Below are 21,548 nucleotides of genomic sequence, written 5' to 3' on the forward strand. Positions count from 1 at the left end.
GGGGAAGAAGCATTAAAGAATTAGAGGAAAGTTGTCTGTTTCAATCAGTACTATACTGCACCCAGACTGGCTGGCCTCCTCCCCGTCACTTTCTGCTTTTTTAATGGGTGTTTAGATTCATTTAAATAGTATGCCTACAGAAGAAAGGCCTGGTGATAAGGTTGCATAAAGATTACAGCCAAGAAAGCTCTAAGGGACCGTTTTATTTTGTAACACACAGTCACCATGATTTGGAATTGACTTGACAGCAATTGGGTTTTGTTTTATTTAGATCTCTGTTTTTTCCTCTTTTCTTGTTTTACTTTATTTTTAGTTAATTATTGCAAACTAATTGATATATTTACCTTTCTAGTATTTAGATTGGATTCTCTTCAAGTTTGTTGACTCTTCTCTGTCATCTCTACTCTGCCACTTAAGCTATGCAGTGATTTCTTTACTGTGGAAATAATTAACTCACAAAAAAATCATTGCAACTTCAAATGTGTTATTCTACCATCATCCTTAATCTACATCCAAATTTTTCCATCACTTTTAACAGATTACCGTATCCTTTTAGGCAAGTAGTGAAACTCTTATTTCAAGTACTGTATTATTTAATTCAGTGACCAGATGCAGGAGATAGTGGTGAAAGTGAAAAAGTGTCTGTGATTAGGGCAAAGAATGTACAGATGTGCTTTATACAATTGATGTATGTATATGTATGGACTGTGATAAGAGTTGTATGAGCCCCTAATAAATTGTTTAAAAAAAGAAAAGAAAAGAAAAGATTTGATTGCCTAGCCCCCAAAAAATAAATAAATAAAAAAAATTTTTAAAGTTAAAAAAAAAAAGTGTCTGAAGTCACTCCTAGGATTTCACTTGGGTGTTAGGGTGGTTGTTAATACTTATACCTGAGGGACGGAAAGGATTCGGGAAATGACGCCACATTTGGGCACATGAAGGTGAAAGTAGTTGGGGAAACATAGGATGCCTTTCATTGCACTTGGGGTCGATGTTAAGGATATTCAGTAATGATAAAGTTAACAAACAAACAAAAACCTCACTACCATCAAGTTGATTCCAGTTCATAACAGCTCTATAGGACAGAGTAGAACTGCCCCTTTGGCTTTCTGAGTCTGTGGTAGTCACCTAATCTGGTGCCAATTTAAGTATTAAGAGTATAGAGGTGGAGTCTAGGCTGTCAATCTGGAGATAGCCAATGAGATTTCTGTGTGGGCATGGCTTTCCCCTGAGAATTCTGGGAAATCTGGTACTTCCTCCTTGGCGGTGGAAGATACTTCTCTCTCTCTGCCACTCCCTGGGAGACACTGCAGAAGACAAGCCACATGGACACAACCAGACCTCAGAAGCTGGAGAAGCCACAGAGAGACCCCTTGCCAGCACTGAGATGCTTGTAGTGCCACTGGACCCAAAAACTTCCGACCCACTGGCTTGTGATCATCCTGCATTTGGCTTCATTGCATGTGTCTCGTGACTCTGAAGAGGACTTTATAGATTGGTATCAGGCGTATGGGCTAATATCAGATTTATGGCCTTGGACTGGACTGGGTTGGGATGTTTTCTCAGTGTTCAATTCCTCTTGTATATAAACCTCTCCCTTATATACATATGTGTGTCCAGGGATTTGTATCTCTAGTCTACCCAGACTAACACAGAGACTTTAAAATCTGTGTGGAAGTAAACAGCCTCATCTCTCTCAGAGCAGCTTGTAGAGCTGTGGTTAAGATTAGTGTTCTACAAAGTGCAGGTTGTGAAACCTTGTATCATGACCTCAATTTTGTAGGTTATACCAACATTTAAAAAATTGAAATGTAAAATTTAAGAAGCAACATAATAAGTAAATATTTAATGAAACTTGTATTTCAGTGTGCTTATGTGTGTACATCAGATTGGATGTGAATATTATTTCTTGCTGTGGATTGTTTAAAAAAGTTGTTTAAGCCATCATAATGAAACTTACCAGGTAGAATATGAAAAAAAGCTCTAGAGGACTGGGGTACTTGGATGGGAGAGGAAGCAGAGTGCTACCCCAGGTCTGGGGAAGTGGAGTTCATTAGACCTTCAGGGGAACCTCTGGCTTGGTGGGTGTCCAATGGAACGGGACCATAAATTTAGTACCTCGATGCCCCCATTGCATTGATGTGACAGGTTATGCTCTGTTGAACAGGGATCTGTATTTGAAAGAATTGATCCAGAATGCTTTTTCCTGGCACCAGCCCCCATTTTCCATGTAAACAGGCTTCCACCGAATGGGAGCTCAAACTGTGTAGAGTAGCAACTCATGGGTTATGGCTGGAGGTGGCACTGTCCTCGAATAGAGTCCTCCTCATACTGACCTGCTTGGAGTTCTGGGTCACTGGAAAAATCGTTGGGGGGATGATTGACAAAGTTTTTCTTTTTTGTTTCTTTGTTGTTGTTGTTTTTCCTTTTGTTTGTTTGTTTGCTGGTTGGTTTGTTGCTGTTGTTGTTGGTCTTAGGGGTTTTCGTTTTTTTGTCATAACAGGACTGCCACAGTAAACCAGAGTCGTGCATATCCCATGGACAAGCAGATGGATTCTGGGCTCCCCCTTAACTCTAGCCCCAGTACAAGAACAGTTGGTTCTGATAACATGGCTCTGCTTGATACTCACCTTCATGAAATGATCACTGAAGATAAGGGCGATACAGCAAAGTGTGGTGAAGGAAGCAGATGGTGCCCAATTATCAATTGAAATAGTGTCTGGGGTCTTACAGATTTGTATTCAAACAAGCAACCGTCTAAGTGAGAAGTCAACTAAGTCCACATGGAAGAAGCACACCAGCTTGGGTGATCCAAAGATGATGACAACAACACAATCTAAATATGGTGAAGGGAAAAGTATCAGAGCTTAAATGTGAACGCTTAGTTTGTAGAAGGTTATGGAGGCTAGGAGGAGCCCAAAACCCCATCTGCAGAGTATCCAGTCATTTAGCCTTTGGCAGAGCCCTCTTGCACCAGGCCAGGGACTCAAACAGCTTTACTATCGGACAGAGATCATGTAAACTTGATTATGGTAGCTCTTGACCCAACTTAAATCTGTTCCAGGCTCAAGTATATCTTGCTTGTTCCATGACAAAAATTTCTTCCTGGCTTTTAAAATATTGACGGCAGTCTTTTCTTTCTTACTCATCTTTCTTACTTGTCCACGGGTATTTTTATCTGTATATTGTTATCCTTTCATCCTTGCCATTTATTTTGTTTTTATTGCTTCTATTGGGTTTCCCAGTTTAGAAAGCACAGAAGAGTAGATGCATGGACACAATAACTGCAGCAGTGGTTGATCGGGGATGAAGGAGGCAGTGGGAGATGGGGCCAGTGGGGGTGGGGAGCAAGCAATGAATGCAGGAGCGAGGAGGGAAAACTAGAACTGGTTGTGATTATGTGTATACAATTCATTTTAAAAGTGAATGAACCATGGGAGTGTGTAACATATGGAGACTATATCAAGAAAACCAGGGTGGCATGGGGGTTGGGGAGAGGAAAGGGAAAAAGAAACTTAAGCTTGACCAAGCGTTACCATAGGGAAAGGGGAAAGTTGTTGCCTGGGGGCATTGCGTTTGTGTTAAGGGTAGTAGAGTAATTTGGAAAAGGATAGCAATGCTGGTTGTACAATATGAAGGGCAAAATAAATGTCACTGAACTATATAAGTAGAAATTTTGGAATTGGAGAATGTCTTATATATATATTTGCCACAATTAGAAATAAAAAATTACATGAATAGCAATGACTACAAGGAAGAAGAAAATGTTCTGGAATTGAATATGGTGACTGTGTTAGTCTGGGTTGGCTAGAGAAACAAATGTGTATAAGAAAGAGCTTTATATATAAGAGCAGTTGAATATTGAGAAAACATCCCAGCCCTGTCCAGATCAAGTCCATAAGTCCAATATTAGCCCATACGTCCAATACCAATTTATAAAATCCTCTTCAGACTCATGAAACACATACAATGATGCTGAATGCAGGAAGATCACAAGTAGTGGGTGGAATGTCCTGTGGCTTCAGTGGGGGTGGGGGGTGAGCATCTCAGCACTGGCAGGGATCTCCAGGTGGCTCCTCTGGCTCCAGAGCTCTAGCTTAGCTCCATGGGGCTTATCAACAGGAATGTCTCACAGGAAGAGAGCATGTATCTGGTCTCCAGTGAGCTATTTATCTCCGGAGCGCCTCCAAATGAAGTCATCAGTCTGCGACCTGTTTGACGGGCCAGACCCCACCCCTTTGCAAGTTGACAGTAGTTTATGTAACTGATACAGCCTTGAACATAAATAATTATGTGGTCACGGGTTTCATTGGAAGCGTATTAAACTTACCATTTTGGATTTTTCTTCATGTTCTCTTAGAAAGTGATCCCTCTCTTTGAGAGAGAATTCTACGGGACTTAGACTCAGCTATCATGGCTGCTGCCTCCCCACTGAGAAGCCTGGAGGATGAGGTGCTGTGCCCCATCTGCCTGGACTACTTGAGAGACCCGGTAACCATTGACTGTGGCCATGTCTTCTGCTACCACTGCATTATTAAGGTCTGTGAAGCGGCCCGGCAGCCCCTGTGTTGTTCTCTTTGCAAGACAGCCTTTAAGAAAGAGAACCTCCGTCGTGTGTGGCAGCTGGCCAGCTTGGTGGAGAACATCTGGAGAATGAAGGTAGATGAGGAGAGCCAACCTCAAGAGGAAAGAGCGCCCGAGCAACGCGCAGAGACGATATGTAGGCAACATCTGGAGAAGCTCCATTACTACTGCAAGGACGACCAGCAGCTCCTGTGCGTCATGTGCCGCGAGTCCCGGGAGCACAGACACCATGCTGCCGTTCTCCTGGAGAAGGCTGCGCAACCTTATCGGGTAAGAAGCGTATTGAAGCCCAGTTCTGTAGTTGTTCCCCAAATTCTACAGTATCTTATAGTTCGGATTCTTCAGTGTTGTGAGTCCTTGGTAAATGCTAACTTTTGAAATAGGATAAGAAATACAGTCTGCTTCTTTATCCTTTGTAATAAGTCTATCCCATTGCTTTGAAGTGTTGGTTTCTGAGACCTTGGTATCTGGTCCAGCCAGCACACCCAAGAGCCCATTTGGCATACAATTTCAAACGTGTGCTCTGCAGCACATACTCAACGACCATCAAGTTGATTCTGGTTCATAGCGACCCTGTAGGACAGGGTAGAACTACCCCTTGGAGTGTCTGAGACTGTAACTGTTTACAGGAGTAGAAAGCTCTGTCTTTCTTCTGCGGAGCAGCTGGTGGTTTCAAACTACTGACCTTGTGTTTAGCAGTCCATCACGTCACTACTATGCTACCAGGGCACCTCTTCAAGCACCATCATCTTTATGAAAACACTTTTTGAAGATGTGTTTTTTTTGGTTTTTTTTTTATTGCTGAGACATGCAGAGTTTTTATTTATTACGTTTAAGCTAATAATTAATATCCAGCTCTAGAATAGATCCAGAGATAGAGCTGCAGGCAGGAGATTAGTAGTTGGGTTCAAGGGGAGGAGGGGGCACAACCATGAGAACACAGCAGGCTGCTCTGTTGGCAAGGTCTACATATCGAGGGCCAGCTTATGTGTGCAGGTACCTGAGGTGGTGGGGAGGGGCTTGTCATTACACATGGTTGTCAATCAAGGATCTCATGCCAATTTCTTTAGATGTGTGCGTGGTGGTCACAAAGGTCAGGTAAGTAGGGGCCTCCCTTGCCTGCGCGCTCCCCCTTCCCCCAGGATGAAATAGTATTCTTATAAGTTCCTAAGGGTGGAGCAATTACAGCGTGCCATTTGGGGTTGGATAGAGGCAGGATGTTGAGACCCCTAGAAATAATAGTCTCCATCACTGTTGCTCCTAGCAGCCTGCCTCCATTAAACCCATTAACATGCAGGATCCTCATTTGCTTCACAATGGTGCTTTCACCAGATTCTCCAGCACCCAGCAGCAGCAGCCGCTGGCAGTGCACAGCCCACTGGCCCTGTAGCCTCGCAGCCCAGCCCAGCGGCCCTGTAGACCTGCTTGTCCTTCAGCAGCTGTTTCTCGGTCTTCTTGCTGGCCTAGTGCTGCGCCTTCTCTCTGCACTGGTCTTCAGTTTTGCTGTTGCAAATATCCTGTATAAATTTTCTTTTAGAATTTAATCTCGGTTTGAAAATAATTGACAATCTATTGGGGCATGAGGGTTGGTGGGGGTGGGGAGGAGAGAGGGAAAAAAGGAGCTGATCCCAAGGGCTCAATGGAAAGTAAATGTCTAGAAAGGAACGACGGAATATATGTACGAATATGTCAGATACAATTGATGTTTGGTTTGTAACAAGAGTTGTAAGAGCCCTCAATAAACTGATTTAAAAAATAATTTAATCTTGGGAAAATGTTATTTTTTTCTGAGATACTAGTATTTTTCTTTATTTGCTAAAGAAGAAAGATATAATTTATCCCTTTCTCTTTGATTGACAGGAATCTTAAAATCAATTTAATCATTTAATAATAAACCAATTGGATAAATTGAATAGTTTAGAATGACAGCTTTCCTCACTTCTTTCAGTTGATCTCTTTTTTTCTATTTCTGTGTTGTTAATTAATTTTAGCATAAATTATCTGTTAATTTTAATAAAGATATATTTAAATTTTTGAAATACAGGGTACATTTTGGTGGTGGAAAAACCCCAGGTGAATATAAATCAAAATTATGCCCTTAATTCTTACTTGTAATGGGATAGATTGTTTTATCTAAATTCTAAGAAATAACTCCAAGTCAACTGTGTTAGGTTGAGTTTTCCAGGGAAACAAATGACACCCATATGTATAAGAAAGAACTCTTATTAAGAAAGAAATGTATATCGAGGAAGCAACCCAACCTCGTTTAATACAAGTCCATAGGTCAGATACTAGTTGGAGGCCCTTCCATGCTCATGCACCTGCTTGCTAATAACACAGGAAGGCAAAGTGGGAATCTGGGAAGTCACAGGCCAGTGGGTGCAGGGTTGAAAAATCCAAGGTTAGCAGGAACATACATGGCAGGCCACCCAGCAGTCCCCAGAGTCAGCAGGTCATATGGGCCACCAGCTCCAGAAGCTAGGCACAGGATCCAGTCACACAGGGAGAAAAGGAGGAAAAGAGAGGCCAGATCTCCACATCATCTCTTATTGGTAGGAAAAGAGAGACCAGACCTCCATGTCATCTCTTATTGGTAGGAAGAGAGACACCAGATCTCCACATCATCTCTTATTGGTAGGAAGAGACCAGACCAGACCTCCACATCACCTCTTACTGGTAGGAAGAGAGACACTAGATCTCCACATCATCTCTTATTGGTAGGAAGAGACCAGACCAGACCTCCACATCATTTCTTATTGGTAGGCTACCCCGCCAAGGAGACGTCATTCGACTATGCCCTGACTGAGAGGTTGGACTCAATCCGTGCCTTCCCACAGGTACAACCACATTAACACAAAAACTATCGCACCAACATAGCACACTCACTGTATTTCTTTACCATTAGGTAGAGTGGAAACTGTGCCACATGGCTATTACTATCCAATGTAGAGCCAAAACGGCCCTGGCAGTGCCGTGGTCAATGCTTAAGCCCACCCTTCAGTTCCATGGGAGAAACCCTGGCAGTCTGCTCCTGCAAAGACTATAGTGACCCAAACCACCCAGGGCAGCTCTGTTACAGCGTCACTCTGCAGAAAGCAGTAGTGACGGAAGACCTGATAAGCTATGAGACGACATCAAGAATATCATACACGAAGAAAGCAAACGATCATTAAGATGAAGTCAAAGAGCTGAATAGACATTTTCAAAGGGCAGTTTGAGAAGACAAAGCAAATTGTTATAATGAAATATGAAAACTTAGAAAAACAAAAAGGAAGTGCGCACTCAGCATATCTTAAACTGAAAGAACTCAGGAAAAATATCCAAGCTGCTAGTTGCAATAGTGAAAGATTATATGGACAAAATATTGAACAATGCAGGAAGCAGAAGAGAAGATGGAAATAATACAGTCACTGTACTAAAAATACCTAGTCAATATCCAGCCATTTCAAGATGTAGCATATGAGCAAGAAACTGGTATTGAAGAAATAAATCCAAGCTGCACTGAATACAGCCCCAAACAGGGCCCCAGATTGGATGGAATACCAATTGAAATGTTTCAACAAACTGATGAAGCACTGGAAGCATTTACTTGTTTATGCCAGGAAACTTGGAAAGAAGGCACATGACCAATTATCTGGAAGAGATCTGTATTTGTACCCATTCCATAGAAAGGAGACCCAACAGAATATGCAAACTGTAAAAGAACATCAGGAATATCACATGCAAGTAAAATTTTGCTGAAGATTATCCAACAATGGTCGCAACAGTACATTGACAGGGAGCTGCTAGAGGTTCAGGCCAGATTCAGAAGATGATGTGGAACAAAGGATATCATTGCTGATGTTAGATGGATCATGACGAAGCAGAGAATACTAGAAAGATGTTTACTTGTGTTCTATGAATTATGCAAGGGATTCGACTATATGGCTCATAACGAATTATTGATAGCCTTGAAAAGAATGGGAATTTGAAAACACTTCATTGTGTTCAGTCAGAATGTGTACATGGATCAAGAGACAGTTGTGGCAACAGAACAAGGGACTACTACCTGGTTTAAAATCAGGAACGGTGCCTCGGTTGTATTCGCTCACCAGACTTATTCAATCTGGATGCTGTCCAAATAATCAGAGAGCCTGAATTGTATAAAGAGGAATGTGGCTTCAGGATTGGAGGAAGGCTTATTAACAGTTTGTGATGTGTGGATGCCACAACCTTGCTTGCTGAAAGTGAGGAGGATTTGAAGCACTTGCGGATGAAGATCGCGTTTTGTCGTCTTAAGTCTGGAGAGTACAACTCAATGTAAAGAAAACCAAAATCCTCACAACTGAGCCAATAGGTAACATTATGATAAAAGGAGAAAAGATTGAAGTTGTCAAGGATTTTGCCTTGGTTGGGTCCATAATCAGTGCTCATGGAAGCAGCAGTCAAAGGATTAAAAGATGTGTTGTATTAGGTATCAATGCTCATGGAAGCAGCAGTCAAGTAATTAAAAGATGTATTAGGTAAATCCTGCTGCACATGACCTCTTTTTTTATGCAATAAGTTTTATTTAGCTTAGTCAGTCTCAACATTCAGTACAAAAAGAGTTTACAGAGAATAGAAAGTGCATTAATAAAAGCCAGTCTTTTACCAAAAGAAAACAAAATATTGATTCCAGATATTTTACGCTTGAGTAATGTACTGCAGTGCATTGTCTGGGTACCTGCTGGTAAGAGGAAGGAAGGGAAGGAGAGAACCTCTCACTGATCTCGGAGAAGTCAGTAGAGGTCCCTGAGCCCGGCGGTCTTTCTTGCTTTCTGCATTAGTGCCTTCAGCTGAAGCTACTTACAGGACAGAAGACGTACATGCTTCAGGAAGACATCCAGCTCTATTACTCCCTGCCACGAGGCTTCTTCCATGTAAAAGATGTTGTCTTCGATAGCATTTTCCTCTGCATACAGATTCAAGATCTGTTTGAAGAGTGGAGCCGTGACATGATAACTTCATCGATATCCTTGTTTTCAGACTGATTTTCCATTTTTTTTTCCAGGGCAGAGCTGAGTTCTTCATCCTCCTTTTACAAAAGTTCTATGTTTTTATCAACTTCAGCTACCTTTTGGTCTAGATTTTTTGGTCTTAGCCATTTCTTCTAGTTTCTGGTGACCTTTTTCAAGTCTTCCTCTGGTCGCTTCAAGGCGTTGAGCTCTGCCAGGGCACGGTCCCTTTCCTCCACCCCCCAACATCTCAGCTTGTCATTGACTGCAGAGGCTCGGGAGGCTCGATGGTGTCCTCACTGATTGTGCCATCCCTACTGGGACCCACAGTGGTCACAGGAGGCTGAGAGGGGGTACTGGGCACTTGTGTGGCAGCATACTGGCCACCAGGGGGGTCAGGGCAACCTGGGTAACCACTGAGATCGGGAGGGTTTCCAGACGGGTATGCAGAGATTCCACTTGGCATGCCTGGCATGTCGGAAGTATTTGATGGCCCTGTGGCCTGGGACAGTGGAGAGCATGTTGGAATGACAGGGCGAGAGAAGACGGGGGCTCCTCTCCAAGCACCACAATCATGACCTGGATAAGTCCCAACAAGCTTAACTGCGGGTGTTTCCGTTCGTGTAGATAAGGAAGATATATTTTTCCATTTACATCAACGTGCTTTCCTGTTTTCATAGTCATTTAATTAATAGTCCTGGACTATTTACTAGTCACTGGTAAGCTTAACAGATAGGAAGATTCTGTTGATATGTGTCCAGTAGCCAGAGGCATATTGGAATGGCGTATTTATTACCTCCGTAAGGCACAGGAATTGTTCCAGTGAGGTTCATTAACTCCCTGGAACGGCCATCATTAAATACATAGGAATCCAATACAGGTTTGAGATCTTTGTGTAGAGTAATAACACTGTCAGTTTCACGTACAGTTAGGTCTCTGTATTTGTACTTGGACACCATTTCTTGAGCTGGCTTTCTGACATCACCATGGCGGCCGCCTCGTGACTCCCGTCCCCACAGACGGAGGCTCCTCCGCTCCGGGCTGCCCCAGGTCACCGCACACAATTGCAAGCAGAGTAGCTAGCCTCCCAAGCCCGTTTAGCAACAGCCAGCCAACACAGTACTTCCACTTCCTGAATGTCTCTTTTTAAAGTGCTGAAAAGCAAGGATGTTACTTTGAAGATTGGGGTGCACCTGACCTGAGGCAGGGTATTTTCATTTGTTTCGTATGCATGTGAAAGTTGGACATTGAATAAAGAAGACCAAAGAAAAATCGATGTATTTGGACTATGGTGCTGGAGAAGAATATTGAAGGTCCCAGGACTGCCAAAAGAACAAACGGATTTTTTCTGTCTTGGGAGAAGTACCGCCAGAATGCTCCTTGGAGACAAGGATGGTGAGACATTGCCTCACAAAGTCTGGACATTGTGTCAGGAGATGGCAATCCCTGGAGAAGGACACCATGCTTGATTAAGTGATGGGGCAGCAGAAAGAAGAAAAGAAGGAAGGGCCTCAGTGAGATGGATCGAAGCAGTGGCTGCAACAATGGGCTCAACTTTAAGAATAATTGTGAGGATGGGGAAGGACCGGGAGGTGTTTGGTCCTCTTGTACATAGTGTCACCGTGAGTGGGAACCAACTAAGAAGGCACTTAACTACAGTAACGTGAGTCAGAACCACCTCCACTGCACTACACTGACGGGGCCAAGGCTTTCTGATTACACTCCAAGGTCACATTTATTTTTCCGTTGAGACTGCTTGTTTCTTGATCTTGAGGTTATCCATGCTTTTTTCCAGAGTAAAGTTCTAAACCACCTGAAGGTTCTGAAGGGAGACAGGGACAGGATTCAGACTTTCCAGTCCACAAGAGACCATAAGATTCAGGCACTGCTGGTGAGTGATCCTTAGTGAATAGTCTGTGTACATGAACATACCAAGGAGTCGAGGAAAAAGGGAGTGGAGGGTGATGGAAGGGACCTGTGTTCTGAATTTATCCCCAGAAGACCTCACAAGTGTTTTGACGTTTCCTAGTTTCTCAGGAGAAATCATCTTTCTCTCTCTGCATTTACTGTAGGCCAAGTTCCAGCGCCACAGACAAGACATCGTGTCAGTGTTTGAACAGAGCCACCAGTTCTTGAGAGAACGGGAACAGTACCTGTTGGCCTGGCTGGAGGGCTTAGAGCAAGATCTCACTGAAGGGAGGAACAGCCAGGTGTCCAAGAGTGCTGAGGAAGTCACCCGGCTTGGGAGCCTGATTTCAGAGTTGGAGAAGAAGGCTCGGGAGTCAGCGCTTGACCTTTTGCAGGTAGGGGACCATCTGAACTATATCTGGGTATTCTTGGTCCCAATTTCACTGTACCCCATCCTTAGCAAGAGTTTCAGACAAGAAGCTTGGGGAGAGAAATGGTTTATTCTCCCTTATCGAGTTATTGGTGAATCAGTCAACCACTAAGTTTTAAATCTCAAATTGCAATGGGCAGAGGACTGTGCTATGCACAGGCCTTACAATGAAATAGTAAAACCTGTACATTTATAATTAGAGCAAATATCAAGTACTAGATTTTGTAGCCAGAGTGAAGGCCATAGGAAGTCTGGAAAGACTAGCGTTAGTTATGAAAGTCTTTGTAATGAAAGGGGCTTATTCTTGACCTTTAGGAAACGGTCAAGATTTATTTAATGAAAAGGTGGAACTGAGTATTCCATTTAATGGAGCAAGGAGTTGGTGGGTAATGGGGGGAAAGGCTGTAGATTAGAATTCTGTGAATGAATTTGGTGATACACTTGGTATATGTGTGGGGAAATGGATAAGAGGTGATGAGCACATAGGAGGAAGATACAGAGTGAGAGGAGCTAGTTTTGGGAGGAGTTAAAGTGAAGAAGAAGGTAAAGAGAAAATGAGATGTAGGTAAGATGGAGCCAACAGAGGCTTTCCATGGCAGTTTGGGCCTTTAGTCTTAACTGACAATAAGGTTTAAAAAATTTTTTTTAATTTTGCATGTAATTTTTTAAAACAATTTTATTAGCACTTCATCCACATGTCATACAATTCAATAATTCAATCCTATCAAGGAGAGTTGTACAATTATCACCACATTCAATACTAGGACATAATCTTCCTTAGTACTCACTGATTAATGTAATTTTTCTCTAATTGTGACAAAAATATACGCAAAAAAACCTCTTCAAATAAACGAGCAGTCATCTAGCTGTGAAGCAACAAAGCCCACATGGAAGAAGCACACCAACCTGTGTGATCATGAGGTGTCAAAGGGATCACGTATCTGGCATCAAAGACCCAGAACAAAAAGTCATAACAATGTGATAAGGGGGAGCGTGGAGTGGAGACCCAAAGCCCATCTATAGACAGTTTGGCATCCCCTTACAGAAAAGTCATAAGGAAAGAGATGAGCCAGTCAGCACCGATGAAACATACAACTTTCGTCTAGTTCTTTAATGCTTCCTCCTCTTCTCTATCATGCCCCAATTCTACCTTACAATCTGGCTAGGGCCAGAGTATAGACACTGATACAGACATGAACTCGCAACACAGGGAGTCCAGGACAGATAAACAACCCCTCCGGACCAACAGTGAGAGTAGTGATACCAGATGGTAAGGGGAAGGTAGGGGGAGAAAGGGGGAACCAATCATATGAGCAACATATTACCCTCTTACAGGGGTACAGACAACAGAAAAGTGGGTGAAGGGACACAGACTGGTGTAAGACATGAAAAAAAATTTATAAATTATCAAGAGTTCATGAGGGAGGGAGGGTGGAAGGAGAGGAAATGAGCTGATACAAGGGCTCAAGTGGAAAGAAAATATTTTGAAAATGATGGCAACATGTACAAATGTGCTTAACACAATGTGTGTATGTATTGTGATAAGAGCTGTATGAGCCCCCAATAAAATGATTTTTAAAAAATTATTTAATTTCACAACTTCTACATGTATAATTCAGTGCTGTTGATTATATTCTGTGTTGTACAACCATTAATATCCTTTTCTAAATTATTCCACTACTATTAGCATAAACTTAGTGCCCCCTAACCAACAACTCTTTCCCCTTCGCCCATGGTAATCATTGATCAATTAAAAAAAAATTTTAGTACTTGTCTTGATAAAGCATTCACACATCATACACTTCCATGGTTAAATTGCTTTTACTTATTTATTTAAAAATAGATTTAAAAGAGTTGTGTATACATCATCACGATCAGTTCCAGTGCTCCCTCCCCACTTCTGCATTCATTGTTTGCTCCCCAATTCCCCACCCCGTCCCTCCTCCACATTCCTGATAAAGATAAACCTTTGCATCCGTATTGTGTCAATAGGATTTTTATATTATCTAGAAAAATAGGATTATTTAGAGTGATTAATATGTTCCATAGATAGGTTTACAGGAGAGAATGAAAGGAAGATGGAGCCTTCTAAAAGATTCTGCTAAGAGAGCCTTACAGAAAGGAAAGGGGCATTACTCTGAGACTGAAGTAAAATGCTAAAGCCTGCGTTTTTAGAAGATGAGCCGATGTGGCTTTTCAATGTTCCTCTGTTACCATGACTCCTGGGACCCTGATTTCCATGACAGTGTCTGTGTTCCTCTTCCTTTTCAGGACCCACCCGATGTCAAAAGCAAGTAAGTGCTACTTGGTTTGTTCCTGCCACATTAATGGATGAATGGCGAAAGGGTTATTTGGAGGGAAAAGAAGTTCTTCCACAGGGTTGAAAGGTTTTCCGTAGAATGGGGAGGGAGTAGAAAAACTGTTGTCATAGAACGCATGTTGGGATGGCTAAGAGATAAATTATATGGGAGCAGTGCAAACAAACAAACAAAACCCCAGAGAAACCAAACCTGCTACGATCGAATGGATTTGGGCTCATGACGACCATATATAAGGTTTCCGAGACTATCAATCATTACTGGAGCGAACAGCCTCCTTTGTCGCATGCAGAGTTGCTGGTGGTTTGACCTTAAGACTGACAGACCAGTGTGTAACCCACAGCACTATCAGGGCCTCTTTAATGGGAAAGGATTAGAGAAAATTTAGGATTCTAAATTCCTTTCTCATACGCTTACTTTTTCTTCTTCCTGCTACTCCTGACCAATGTCCTCTGTATTCTTGCACCATCAGATTGTCCTCCCTGCTAATACAATCCTTCTTCCTGATATCCTACTTCCTGTCCTTCCAGAGGAAGGGATATGCCTCACTAAAACACACACTTTCTGCCCTTTGGCAGCTAAGAAAACAGGGAGGGGGCAATTACGATATAACACAGTTTTCATCCAGCAGGAGCCCTATTGGGCTGCTAACTGCCAGTTCAGCACTTCAAACCCACCAGCCTCTCCTCAGGAGAAAGGTGAGTTTTCCACTCCTGTAAAGAGTAACTAGCTCATAAACTCACAGGGGCATTTCTGCCCTGTCCTGTAGAGTAACTATGAGTCGGCATTGATTGGGTGGCAGTGAATTTGGAGTTTGGGATTTATCCAGTGGCTCTTTCCTTGATATGTAATTTGCTATATCTCCATGTTTTCCTTTGTACATTTATTATCTAGCTATTTCATATTGGTCATTACATTTTCATTTCTTGGTATCTCGCAGAAGTCAATTAAACACTCTTCCTAGCAGTGAGTTTTTGTCTATTTTTCTTGTATCCTTATACTTTTTACTTTCATATTTCGATGCTTCTCCCTCCTCACCTGCATGGCCTTTGTTCCTGCTGCTAGCTATCATGAAGTTGGTCCCCATGACACCATCACCACCTCAGGGTGACGGTATGCACAAGAATACTGGACCACTTGGACCCAATGAGTTTTCATTGGCTGGTTTTGGGAAGTCGATTGCCAGGCTTTTCTTCCTGGTCCAGCTTAGTTTGGAAGCTCTGCCAGAACCTGCTCATCATAATAAACCCAAACCTTCTCTGGCAGATGAGTGACATTTCAGGAGGATTAGCTAGGCACCCAACTTAGGTCTCTCACATGGAAGGCAGGAATTTTACCAGCTAAGTATCCGTGCTCTCCACGTGACTTTTAAGGAAAGTTATATCTTAATTGGTTACAATATTTTTATTAATATAAAAGATTATAATATTTTATGAATCTAAATACCCTCTATTATTTAATATTTTGGCTGAGGCCATTCCTGTCTGATAAAACCAACACCTCAAATTTCTTTCATTTTGTATTTCATTTCTATAACTCTTCAGCTGTTTACTAGCAGCATTGACTGAGGAGCATTTATTGTATTTGACCAATTCGGTCTCTCTTCTGCACCTCCCTGATTCTTATGAGGCCTTCTCCAGCTCTCTGAATCTCCTCTTTCAGCTATTGACTGAACTCTGCTGGAGTCCCTCTGTTCCTCCAGGTGAGTCTCTTTGGAGATGGCCCACTTAGATCTTTCCATGGCTCCATACCTGACCTACTAGTTACATACGGTGATGCTCTACCCTCAAAAAGTTCAGTTTACACTAATTGTGGATACGCTACCCAATCTGCTGTCAGCACAGCACCTTCGGACCGAAACAAGCGCCACACACCCATCTCTGCTCCTGTCATTGCTTTCCACCAGCAGCTGTAGCAACAGAAACCCCTCTTAGTTAAGGTGTGCAGAAACCCCTCTTAGTTAAGGTCTCTGAAGTGTCCTCACTCGCTGGAAGAAGAGCACTCACATCCTCTTCCCATGGGGATGGAAGGAAAGCCACAACACACTGAAACCTCTCCCCAGAAAAACAAGTCTTTATTGCCAGCCTCCTTTCAGTGGGAGATGCTGACCCCCTTGTTGGGGTGAGGGGGTTTGGGGTGGGAGTAGGGTGGAATGATCTAGCAGAGTTTCAAAGGCAGATGGCTACACTTGATCCTGGATTATGGGCTATAGTGCAAAAAATTTTAATTTCTTGTGAGGTGTGGGGGCAGTGCTGAGTAGTGTTGCTGTTGTTTGAAAAGGGCAGTGTGCCAAACAAGTTTGGGAATGTATAGTACTTTAAATAATAGTAGGCCACCCACAGTGAAATTTTGGACAGCTGGGTTAGAGTGTTAGAATGGGACAATTCTTGGGACCAGTTTTCATAGTTGGGGATACCAGTCCCCACCCTGAAGTGTCCTGTATTCTTGCCTGTACCTTGATCAATCTTTTTGCCCCCTGTATCTTAGGATTTAAAAATAATTGGGAATTTTAATTTCTGATTATTATGTGTTCTTCCCCCAGAGTATGCTTCTTCTATTTAAATAATTTTTTCACACTCCTGTAGCTTACTATGCAAAGAAAAATGACCTGTATTGTATATTTTACTGGATTATTGATTTGGTTCTCTCTTATTTTTTTGCTTTATATTTCCATACCTCTAAGTTAACTTCTTAAGAAGTCAAAGCATTAATAGTATATTTCTGAGACCTCCCAAGGTGGGAAATGACTTTTTACCTGCTCTTTAAAGCCTTTTGTATAAGTGATAGATTGATGGGTAGAGAATCGATAGACTGATGGGTAGAGAATCTTTGAAAGTCCTGGGCAGCGTAAATGGTTAAGCACTCAACCACCAAGTTAGTCTGGGTAGACTAGAGAAACAAATTCATGGACACTCATATGTGTGTAAGAAAGAGCTTTATATAAAGGAGCAATTGAACATTGAGAACACATCCCATCCCAGTCCAGCTCAAGTCCATCAGTCTGATAGCCAATATGTCTGGTCCATAAATTCCTCTTTGGACTCACGCAGCACATGCAGTGATGCTGAATGCAGGAAGATCATGGCTAGTGGGTCTTGTGGATCCAGTGGCAATGGAAGCATCTCAATGCTGGCGCGGGTCTCCATGCGTCTTCTGCAGCTCTCATGAGTGTCTCAATAGCAGGAAAGGGAAGGCAAAGAGAGTGGGTCTGGCCTTCAGTGAGCTATTTTTCTCCCTCATGCCTCTAAATGAGATCAGGCTGCAACCTGATTGACAGTCTGGACTCCACCCCTTTGTTACGTTGACAGGAGATTATGTAAGTGCCACAGCCACCGATCAAAAGGCTGGCTGGTCAAATCACCCAGCCTTTGAAGACAGGCCTTGAAAACTTTAATGAGTGGGTCTACCCTACACACATGAGACTGTCTTGAATTGGAATTTACTAGATGGCAACTAACAGAATACTTGGATCATGGCTTCCCCCCTCCCCCAAAATGTCTATTATTCTTTGACCCTGGTCTTAAAACTGACCACTTGAAAATGCTACTTTTAGTCATTCGCATTTCTTCCCTCTGTGTGTGTGTGTGTGTGTGTGTGTGTGTGTGTGTGTGTGTCAGGGTTCGTAGAGAAATGAAACCAGGATACTTACGATTTTATACATGAGGATAGGTTTCTACAGTGAGAAGGAATGTAATCGCTTATTGGTCCACACAACAGTACAGAGGGTTCAGTTCAACTCACTTCCACAGTGCAGTTAATATCCTGGAAGTTCTCCAACTCACGTGGGCTGCTGGGTCCAAGGTCAAGGAAGCAGACAGTAGTGTCCTTCCTGGGGTAAGGCAAGCAGCATCGGCCCACAGGCAACAAGCAGCAGGGTGGGTCACCAACAGTCAGTCGTTTGGGAGCTTAGGATAGGCTATTGTTGGCAAGCAATGCAAGGCAACAGAATCCATACAGTCTCAAGCTCAAGCAATGTATGCACCAACAGTGTGGTGAAACAGGTCTCAAAGGAGCCTCAAGCTCTATGGACACAATCCACAGGCTGGCCCAGCCCAAAAGTAGTGCAGTTCACAGGTTGAGGCAGAGAACTAACTATGGCAATAGCATGCATGTTCCAGCATGCCTTGCTTGGAGAACCATGTATCTCTTTGCCTGCCAGTCAAACTGCGACCTTATTAATCCCACATGTTCCTTTTGGCCAGGTTGGCATAATAAATTTAACTGTGTGTGTGTGTGTGAGAGAGAGATGGGGACCGTCGTGAATTTGTACTTTTCTTTCAGTAGTTCCTAATGGGACTCTACTCTCTCCAGATATCCCCGGAAGAAGTACTGGATTGAAAAGCCTATTAGTTCAGCAATCAAAAAACGAACAGAAGAATTTTCAGATAAACTGCTTTCTTTAGAAAAAGGACTGAGAAGTTTCCATGGTAAGTTGAGGGCAGGGGTTCAGAACCTAGAAAACCTTGCTTTTTTCCCCCCACCTCCCACCCCTCTGGTGCTTCCTAAAGTGTTCACGCTGTCCTTACCTTTTCAAACTACTTGCTCTTATGCAGCAGGTCATTCATACCTGGTAGGGACACAAAGGAGATCCAGGTAAAACCAGGGAAACTTTCCACAGGACAGTCTAAGAAAGTTTCCTAGACAAGGGTGTGCTAATCATCAGAACCTAGAGTTTTAAAGATGCTACATATCTAAAAGTGAGGTGAAAGAATATTGGGAGAGCGCACTTCAACGAAGTACCTTCAAGAATACCACGATTAATGTGATGCAGAACTAGAAATTCAGGCTTTAAAATTTCAAAAACAAAATATGCCCCACTGTCCTTGCCAAATTCATTCATTAGATTTGTCATGGTTCATGTAAGTTGGGCAATTAGGAATGTCTCCAAGGGGCCTGGTTGTGCTTTAAAGTTCTTTTGCCCCAAAGTAAGATAATTTTATTGGAAAAGATGTGTTTAAATCGCCTAACTGTCTTCTTCTTCTTTTGCTCTAGGAAAATTGATGAGGGACCTGGAGTTTAAGAGAAGTAAGTAGCTGGAGGGGTGATGTAAAGGGAGATGCCTCAGGCAGAGTGAATGCTCCTGCCCCCAAGGGCAGCTTCCCTCTGAAGTCCCTTCTCTACATGTGCATCCGTGCTTTAACCAGGAATGTTCTTTTGATGGTTAATCTACCCCAAACCCCTATATCTCAAAACCACAAACCCTTTCCAGTTTTACCCAACTATAATGAGCCCAGGTGCTCTCCCCGGCCTCCTGCTCACAAGTCTCATTACCATGTTTATGCTCTTTAATTTATCATCTGGTTGTTTCTGTTTTCTGCCTTGTGTAGATAGGGAACTAATAGAATGAACACAAGGTGTAAGGCAGTCTTTGTCCTGGTCCCCAGGGAGCGTCTCCCAGAGCCTATTAGAGAAACTCCTCTGCTCTCTTTAATGATGCTACATCTTTATCCCTTTGTCCCACAGTAAGGATCGTCTTGAATACACAAACAGCCAATGGCTTCCTCTCAGTGTCTCCAAATGGGAAGAGTATGATATTCACTGGCTTGTGGATGAACAAGTATCAGCATGGTCAGCGATTTGATCCTGAGCCTGGTGTGCTGGGCAATAAGGGCTTCACCTGGGGCAAAGTGTACTGGGAAGTAAAGGTGGATAGGATATGGTGGGGAGCTGAGGAGGAAGCAGCAGCAATGGGATACAGGAGTGGAGTCAGAGGTGTATTTGGCAGTAGCTATCTTGCTGAGTTCATGGGCATCTCTGATGGATATAGTGCTACTGGATATGGAAATGACATGGAAAGATTGGAGGAGGAATGGCCTCCGGAAAATGGAATGTGGTCCAAATTCTGCCTGGTGGGGGTAGCAAGAGAGTCTGTGGTAAGAAGAGGGTTTCTCAACTTCACCCCTGAGGAAGGATTCTGGACTTTGCAGCTGTCTTCAGCTGGAGTCTGTATATGTACAGGTGCGGAGCCTTTTCAGATCCTGTCCTCCTGCCCAAGGCAGATTGGAGTTGCTCTGAATTATGATGGGGGCAAGGTAACCTTTATTAATGCTAGAACTCACGAGCTGATCTATGAATTCTCATCTTCCTTCACCGGGAGAATTTTCCCTTTCCTATGGCTTAATTGCATGAGATCTAGACTTACACTGAGCCCCTGAGAGACGGCCACATGAGCACAGCCCCACGTAGTTCATTCCTCCAACTTCGGCCGTCTCGCTGGGGTTTCAGATCACGTAGCCGACTGGAGCAATGTGATGTGTATATAGTCAGGCGTCCTCTCTGCTTCATCTCTAAAATGAGGATGGTGATACTTGATCTGGTTTATCTACAGTGGAAGCATTGAAATGTCTTCAGAGTGCTAAATAAAGCGAGTGCTATAATTCACCTGTTGTCAGTGATTTAGTCCTCATTGAGATAAAGGTCTGAAAAAGAGAGACTGCCAGGATCACAACCCTGCTACTAGCAGGACTCGCTCACCTCTCTACCCAGTTGTCCAGCACTTTGCCTGTGACAGAGCTTCTCTTGACATCTAAACAGCTGGGGAGAGACTCTGATGCAATTCATGCTGAAGCAAGCATTTAATCTTGATCTATTTTTAGATTTGAGATACCTATATACTCTAGCATAAGCCGACCTGAATATCAGCCGGGGCACCAAATTTTACCACAAAAACTGCATTAAAAATGTGCTGGAAAACTTGGCTTATACACAAGTATATACGGTATCTGGAACAGGTTTAGTTTATTAGTTTCTATAAAGATTCTTGTAATCTTTACAACAAGAAGGGAAAGAGGAAACTATGTTACATAATAAAGAAGGGACTTCAAAAAGTTCTTGGAGAACTGGGATTTACACCCACCCCCCAAGTCCTTTTTGAGCTCCCTCATATTGTTTGTATACATTCTATCATCCTTTCCTGAGTGTAGTGGTAGGTATTTAGCTTAGGTCCAATGAGTAGACTGAGCTCTAAGTAGCAGAAATCCAATCTGGTTCATTTTGGAGATGATCAATTTATTCAATGGTATTAGGGCCCATAGGGCACCATGATGGAGGGACACCATGTTGACCCTCTTGCAAATTCAGGAGGCACCATGTGAACCACAGTGTGGGAGCTGCAACCAGGAGGAAGAGGAAGTGGAGTCATCACCAGAACTTTTGAAGGTTGTTGGTATGTAAACAGACTATGCCAGGTAAAAGTACATGCCATTCCTGGACTTCAGACTGTGGGGAATATGCTTTGATAATCCAGTTAAGAACATTTTGTTGGAAAATAGCACCAAATAACAATATATCTTGGATGTACAAGCATCAGTGTAAGACAGTTGAAATATCTTGCTG

General features: G+C 42.8%; 1 protein-coding gene and 1 pseudogene across 1 annotated transcript; one reads left to right on the forward strand and one right to left on the reverse strand.

Moving 5' to 3' along the window:
• Positions 1-4,413: 4,413 nt before the first annotated feature.
• Positions 4,414-20,446, forward strand: LOC142427719 (tripartite motif-containing protein 26-like). Its single transcript, XM_075532863.1, has 7 exons — positions 4,414-4,854; positions 11,353-11,448; positions 11,630-11,860; positions 14,167-14,189; positions 18,525-18,640; positions 19,206-19,238; positions 19,677-20,446. The coding sequence occupies exons 1-7, from the start codon at positions 4,414-4,416 to the stop codon at positions 20,366-20,368; spliced, it is 1,632 nt and encodes a 543-aa protein (XP_075388978.1). The 3' UTR covers positions 20,369-20,446.
• Positions 9,342-10,545, reverse strand: LOC142427586 (tumor susceptibility gene 101 protein pseudogene; annotated as a pseudogene).
• Positions 20,447-21,548: the final 1,102 nt, after the last annotated feature.

Source organism: Tenrec ecaudatus, chromosome 1 (genome assembly GCF_050624435.1).
Source record: "Tenrec ecaudatus isolate mTenEca1 chromosome 1, mTenEca1.hap1, whole genome shotgun sequence".
Lineage (NCBI taxonomy): Eukaryota > Metazoa > Chordata > Mammalia > Afrosoricida > Tenrecidae > Tenrec > Tenrec ecaudatus.